General features: G+C 39.2%; 1 protein-coding gene across 1 annotated transcript in view; it reads left to right on the top strand.

The window, feature by feature from the left end:
* The window catches only part of FCHSD2 (FCH and double SH3 domains 2), a 122,703-nt gene that overhangs the window by 23,588 nt on the left and 91,353 nt on the right, over positions 1-7,762 (top strand). Inside the window, exon 3 of the mRNA XM_057368141.1 lies at positions 3,074-3,119. Coding sequence (XP_057224124.1) covers positions 3,074-3,119 — 46 coding nt within the window. The remainder of the gene's footprint in view (positions 1-3,073; positions 3,120-7,762) is intronic.

Here is a 7,762-nt window from a genome sequence, read left to right as displayed (position 1 = left end):
CAGTTAATACATTGGTTTTTTGATCATTATTTTGATCTTGCATGAGGAGTTGTTCCAAATGGGATTCATGCCTTGCTTGGCTCATTGTTGGGTTTCTCAGCCTTTAAATAGAAATATATTCAGTGATGCAAATTTAGCCTCTTCTTTTATTCAAGAGCCCTACACATAAAGTGTATGTTTACGTTTTTGCATAGCTCTGCATGGAGTTAAATTTTTATACCATGAGTAATTCACTTTCTGATTTGCAGGGTGTCACTGGGTTTAACTTTGTGCTGTGCAAGCTGTGACTTTGATCTTTGGATTTGTACAAGTGTGCAATATTGGCTAATGTAAYATTGTCTTATAACACATGAATGATATTTTAATGTTCTTCTATTGATTTTTCATGAAGGTGTGAGCTTTACACATTTCCAGCCCCAAGTGGACATCCATGAAATAATTAGGCCCATCTGTTTCTCYTATTTCCCTGTAGGAAGACTTAATGAAATACCATTCTCTGCTGACCTGACTCCTTAATTCACATTGTACTGCTCTTTTGCAATGGGAATTTAAAAAGATACCTCGATACTTCATAGCATCTGTTACCTTAAATTGATACGGGTAATGGAAATACATGGCAGTGGCTGAAATTTGGGRTTGGGAATTTGCAGTGACAGTGAGGGCTCAGCACTAGAAAAAGTGACAGTAGCAAAGTAGGGATGACAGGAAAGGAGGTTTTCTTTCTCCTGCTTCCTTGGAATTCCCTGGTCTCACAGAGCCCGAGGGAAAATAGGGCAAAAGGAATAAATGCACTGTGTTAACATTGGCAGGATGAAGATGATGYTTAGGAATTACTGTCCACAAAGTAAAGTGCGTTTTTGGAGTGTGCAATTCTGGTGCTTCCTGGACATAATCAATGGTTACTTTGAGAAAAAGATGTAACTACTATCAATGGTCTGTAGTTAAAAGATACACTAAATAACATTCCTGCTTTCTTGTCGAGTCACTAGTTCAAGTCTTAAAAAGTTATCAGTAGTTAGAGAACGTTTTGTTTCTTCGTGGAGCCAAAAGTTTCCTTATATGAACGTATTTGGAAGTCCATGCTGAATGACAATAAGGTTAAGAGTATCCCAGCTTTGCACATAAAATCAGGATACACACGTCAAAGTTTTCACATTGCCCAAGTTAAGAAACTATGATGCATTTATTAGTCAGACTTTTCTTTTCCTCTCCTCAAAATAATTTTCTCCTGGGAAATGTGTTGACTTCAGTCTCCTCTTTCATCATGTTTTGTAATCCATTCATAGTTGTCATAGAAGGATTCCTGTGTAAACTGTCCCAAGGTTAAAAGCAGCTTTGTGTTGGACCAAGGGAGGGAAGTGCAGTCCCAAAGCCGCAGGGAGCACCGGCTCCAAGGAATGCAGACGGCTGATCCCGATGGCCTTTGGGCCTTTCTGTGTTTAACCATTTTCTTCACCCATCAAAACAAATTTAAATATTGGATAAATCATCTTGCCAACTATTTCCCCATTTAAAATACATACCAGAATCTAAAACGACTATAATTTTTTTTATAAGGAGGTTCTGCCGTACAATCCATTCTCTTTGTGCCAGAGCTTGCGGTCGATTCGATCCCAAGATTTTACTTGGTTTTGGGAGTAAATTTGATTTCCATGTTATTTTGTAATTCCACACAAGGACCAGTTGAATGCTTTTGTTTTTTTTTTTTTCTTCTGATGCAAAGCTTCTAATATAGAAAGCTTTCAGGGACATGTCCGACTTCCTGCTTGTGACAGTGGTAGTTTTGTAATGAGTTTAAGTGGTATTTGGTTTGAACGGGATGGGAAAAATCCTCGGGTGAAATACACAACTCCATATCCAGGCTTGGTGTAATTGAACTCTGATTCTGTATTTTCAAACGCAGCTAGCTGAGGATAGGAAAATAACTTTTCCTAAAGAATTCCCAGATTTATGTTCCAAAGACAGCTTCTTGATTTCTTCTACCTTTTCAATATTGATAACATATTTCAGTTATTCCTTGTAGTTCTCTGTGCAGTTCTTTATACTTTTAATAGAAAAGTAATTCCTTTTAGGAGGATATTGTGGTTGCTAGGTGTTTGCTAAACTAACTGGGATACTGGAACAGGAGATCCTAAAAGATAATTGGTTTATAATATTAGCTGGAATACTTGGAATGCTTCACAAAGGAAATTAATTTACAGGCATCTCAGACAACTTCAGCTATTCCTATCGAGGTGTTTCATATGGGAGTCACATAGCCCTTGGAACCCACCTGGGCTACACCAGGGGGATTTAGGAAGTTTAACTGTTGGAGTTGGGATGTGGCCAGATCTTTTGGGCTGTCATTAATCTGGGAAGAATTTTAAGCCATCATGATGCATTTAAACTTTTTTTTTTTACATCCTGTTGGGGAGGCTGAGCCTGTAGTGTGTGAATAGGTAGGTAAAATGGAGTTGACAGGAATAAAAGGAGCCTGTCCAGAGCTCCTTTTTATGGAGTTAAATTTATTAGAGGATGTTCCTGAGGATTTTTTTTTAATTGGTGTGTCACCAGAATTATTGTGTAACTAATTTAAATGTAATTAGATTTTTCTTTTGCKGATGGTGCAGCCTTAAGCTCGGTAGTTTATGGTATATCTTGAAGAAAGTAACTTTGAACAAAATAACTCTGAGGAAAATTAAGTCTGTCTAGATACATAAAGCCAAATCCTGTTCTGTGCTCCCACATTCCTCCCTCGGCTATACCACTGGGTAGCTGGTGAGCCTTTCATGAAGAAAATGCTATTTATGCCAATAGTCCTGGGAACTGAGTTTGCCCAATAAAACTTGGAAGTTTGAGCGTCACATATGTGAAGTCCGCACACRGTCGTTGCTGGGCTACTGATGAGCACTTGTCAAACCATTTCCCTTTTTTGTTGCTGTTTCACTCTACAGACTGCCCAGCAGAAACTCCTTTTAAAGTAAAATATTGAATTTGTAGGGTTTTGCTCTCTGTGTTAATGGATTTTGGCTAAATGATTGAATTTGGAGTGTTTTGCTTTATGTTCTAATGGATTTTTTTCCCCTTCTTTCAGAGCATTCAGTCAGAAAAGAGCTGCAATTGAGAAGGAATATGCACAGGTAGGTTCTGGAATGATTTTGATGGCTGTGGCATTGTTCTGTTGGGATAGTTTGTTAATCAGCAGATTTCCAGTTTGTTTTTTCATTTATTTTTTCCATAAGTTAGTTATGAAATGAGCTATGAAAATATACTGGAAGTTCTGAATCAGTTTGGTCTATACAGGACTTAGGCCYATTCTGTAGGTTCATGTATTTTGACTTGAGGCAGCTCTTGAGTACAGAAAACATTTTTAACATTTTTTCCCAATTGTTATGAAGTCAAACTTGTTGTGGTTTTCTCAGAAGTCAGTGTGAAACCTGAGTGAAAGGTAAAATCAGGTCAGTTAGAGGGAGAGGAAATGTTCTGGCTTACTCGGTCCAAAATAAATTCAAATTCACATTCTTCAGYAAGAGCAGCTTCCCATTCATCTGAAATAAAAGCGGATTTGGCCTCATGCTTGTGATAGGGAGTGGAATGAATTTTGATTTGTTTGTGAGAAAAGAGGGAGGATTGCTTTTTCTCCCCCATTCCAAAATTAAAAAGCATCTAATAAGGGGCAGCTGCCTGTTTAATTTACAGTARAGGCTCTTGGAGCTTAAGTCCAAGTACCACAGATTAAAAATACATTAATTTATTTTAAAATAGATTAAAGGTAGAATAAAATCCAAGTGAGTGAGCTCGTGGAGCTCAGTATGCCATAAATCCAACTGGGGATGTGCCTGACATGGAATGTGAGAACACAAGCTGTCACCAGAATGCTTCCAARTGCAGTTTTTAGGATGTCTTGTTAAACATCCTTTTAGTCCTCAGTGCTGCATCACCCCCAAAATACACAGAGTAAATGTGTTCTGGGGGCCAGACTTCACTGTTAGTTGGGAAAAGATGATTTCTGTGCCTCTGATGGATGGATTTTTAGTGCTGGGTATTCGGTGTGTCTTCTTGTCCTAAAACTCATCTGAAAACCTTTCCTAAATCCCATGGAATTTGTACTGAATTGAGCCCTCTTGCTGATGGTTGTGCCATGAATTATTGGTTCTTTCTCTGGACATGAATTTACCTTGGCATGTATTAATTCCATTGGCAGCTGAACTAAATGTGATTAAATGCCTGAATTTTTCAGTGACAGTGCCTCCTGAAACTGTGGTTAAAAATATGTGTTCTTGAGTGATTTTTTTAACATGATGTAGAAAATCTAATATCAGTTCCTAATACATTTATCCATTAGATTCTGGGAATGTGTTTCATATGCAGAGACACAACAGTCTCTGCATTTAGGGAATAGTSTTGATAAGTTGGAAAAATAATTACACTCAGCGCTTGGAAGGCTCAGTCTTAACAACTGAGGCTTTCAGCTCCTTGGATTGAAACCCCCCCAACTTTGCAGCAATGCAGCTGCAGCATTTGAGATTCACTGAAAGGCTGTTTATATGAATGAAGTCTTGTGGGATCGCTTCCTTGGATTGCTGATAAGTGCACAGCTCCAAAACAATGTTGGATGCTTCTTCGAGGGCCTCTAAAAGGATTTCTGTTTTGGAGGTGGTAATAAAATTGCACATAAAAGCCTTTTGGGGAGAGAAGTTGTGCTCCAAATAAATGGGAAGTCGCATTCATCAGCAGTGGGATATTCCTTTTAAACCAATTATAAAGGGAGCTGGAAATGCTCAGTGGTTTAKGAAGCCAGATTTCTAAACCTTTTCACAGACTCTCTCCAAATGCCTCTTGTCACCTAAGGGAATTCGGAATATTCTGACATCTGACTTTTTTTTGGCAAGTTAAAAGCAGTGGAAGGGTGGCCAGTGAAAATAAGTTTCCCAGAACTGAAGGCTTTCTTGGTTTTAAAAAAATTGTAGGTTGGTGCCCTGCACTTGGGTGCCAAGTTTCTAAACACAGAGTGCTTTTGTTGGGAGCAGGAGAACCTGTCCAAAGGCRAGTGAGACACCCCAGCTCAGTGTTTATAACTTGCCCCTAATTACATGGTAAGTGGTGCAAATGTATGTGATGAATTACAGGGCCTGTATTGAAATTTCCCTGCTCTTATTTTGTCGAGTTTTTTTGTGGAGTGTTTTCTCCCTGTTGTACCTGTTGCCTTTGAAGATTTTGGAGCTGTTTTTTTGCTTATTGTCCATCTCCAGTGGATTCATTCTGGCTTTTCTAGGTATAAATGGGAATGGTATCCAATRTATCAGCAATTCTGCAGTTTTCTGGATCAGCTGAGATTCTACACTCAGCTCTTCCACTTGTATTTTTGGTGCTACATTATTTAATATATGCTTAGAGGCTTACCTTAATATTCAGAAATGAGAGCGCAGAAAGGTTCTCATTTCCCACTAACAGTATGCCTGCTAATAGCATTTAAATTGCAATTGTTTATTGTTACTATTAGCTATTCTTCATGATTAATAAGCTACYTGAAATCAGTGGCTGAGAATACTCTTATGGTGAAAGAACAGTTTACTGARTGTGTGCTTTTGCTGTTACTGACCAAAAAACTGTTTTACCCAGCATGTTAAATAGGTAAAATGTTGGTTTTGGKTTTTTTTCTTGAGATCTTAATTACATCTCTGCTGCACTTGCTATTATTTCACACTTTTAACTGAAGAGACGCGTCTCTTGCAGTCTGGGAACACGCAGGTGACCTTCCTTGTCATGTTTTGGTTTTGCTTTGTTTCATGATCATTGTTTCAGAGTAATACGTGACTCCAGGCAATCAGCATGGCCTGGCCCCTTGGAATTTGCAAGTAACCTCAAGGAGGTTGAGTTTCCCTGAATGCTAATGAGTTTCTAATTGTAGTACCTCAAGTAAAGGCACTGATGTTGTACAAAAAAGGTGGGAGAGCCCATTCCCTGAGCTACATTTAAAGTGAGGCACAAGTGAAGTGTCTGTTCAAGTTTTTTTTTAGAAGAGGCAGTAATTATTAGGATATTTTTTTCTCCTCTCTGTGTTTTCTAGAGGTCAAATTAACATTGAAGAGCTGTGAGTGCTCAGTAAAACCAGCTTATCTGTCATCAGGAGGGGACAGGGCACTCGGTGTTGATTGCTGTGYCTGTAGCAGGGAGAAACTTCATGCATTTAAAACATTTCAAAATGTGGAGAAAATAATGTAGTTTATAGCCACACAATCCCATTGGCAGCCCCTCACATCCATGGTAGTGGTCAGGAGAGGAGCCATAAATAAGATGAAGTGGATGAGAATGGGAAAAGCAGCAGGAGGAGGAGTGAGAGGAGCAGGAAAGGCAAGAGGAAAGGTGGGGAGGTGGATGTAAGCAGATACCATGGTCACCCTCACCCATTTTCCTCACATGTGTCTCACCAGACCTGCAAAACACACTCATTTCAAGACATCAGAATATATCCATACATATTCCCTGAAAAATTMCAATATTCCTGTAGTTTTGTCTGTAAAATGTGTGCTTGTGTATACATAATATATRAAGCAGATATTTAATAAATAGACATAGCATGATTTATTTGGTATATAGTTTACTTACATATTTGCCCAAATGTACTGGTTCTCCATTGTTTAAAGTAAAAAATAGAAGCTGACMATTTCTTTTACTTCTGACAAGGATGCCAAGCTGCTTTATGTAAGATATGGGCCTTCTGAACAGTCTTTTGGTGGATCATAATTGGAARGGTTAAAATCAGAGATTTCCCACCAGTGCTTTGTTTTTTTTCTTTGCTGTTCTTTATCATGTAGTCCAACACTTTGTGAATGTGAACTGATTTATCTTTGACCTGTGAACACTGGGAAGGTGGTGGTATTTCCCTCACAAGGAATGAGAGAAATTGAGTGCATTTTAGCCAAAATAACATGAGTCTCTTAGATAGAATGGAAACGAAAYTCTTTTGAAAATACACTGATTTATTGCAACATTTCAGTGTGACTGTAAGAGCAGGGGGATGGCAGACACTCCACAGGARCAGCTGGGAGACTTGGGAATGGTGGTGGAGAGCTCTGGAAATAGAACCCTGACAGCATGGAACACCAGTCACCTGGGCCGATTCCTAAATCCCACATGGCAAAACAGCTGCAGCATGGTGAACGCAGCCGTAAGGTTGGAATACAAAAAAAATTCCGGGTTGAAGCAAAGTCTTTCCTCTGCCCCCGAGCTGCGGAACCCCTGGAGCTGCAGGAAAAAATAACTTGAGGTATCTGCTCTGCAAACCCCACAAGCAGCCTTCCATCGGATTGTTCCCTGCAGTCCGGGCAGAATGTGTTGGATGTTTTAATCCCAAAGGACCCAGGAGGTTGCTGTGGGAGAGCAGGAAGAGATTGTGGACTTTAAGGGTGGGTCCCCGACTTGGGGACAAACAAGAGCAGCCGTGAGTTGACTGCTCAGGAGCTGTTCTGTTAACAGATGAACTTAAGTTACTTGTTTCTTCCTCTGAGGTTGATTTTAGAGTTACTGCAGTGCTAAACCTCCCTCTAGAGTATTTCTGTATTATTTAAGACGCTTGTCTTGGTTTTGTTTTCTGGTGAAATCRATGACTTTTGTAATCAAGCAGTAATGTAAAAAAACCCCTAAAAAATTAGTTTTTGTGTGAGTGTGTATGGAATCTGTGTTTTTGAGACTTATGACACTTCATCTTTTAGGGAATTAGGAGCTTTGATTTCTGCACTCCAGATCCTGTGAGCAGGGTTTACTTTGTAATTAGCTCATA

The sequence above is a fragment of the Malurus melanocephalus genome, unplaced genomic scaffold, assembly GCF_030028575.1.
Source record: "Malurus melanocephalus ecotype Western Australia unplaced genomic scaffold, MMel_1.1 scaffold_89, whole genome shotgun sequence".
In the NCBI taxonomy this organism is placed as follows: Eukaryota; Metazoa; Chordata; class Aves; order Passeriformes; family Maluridae; genus Malurus; species Malurus melanocephalus.
Note: the sequence above shows the minus strand (reverse complement) of the source record. Positions and strands in the feature narration are given on the sequence as shown.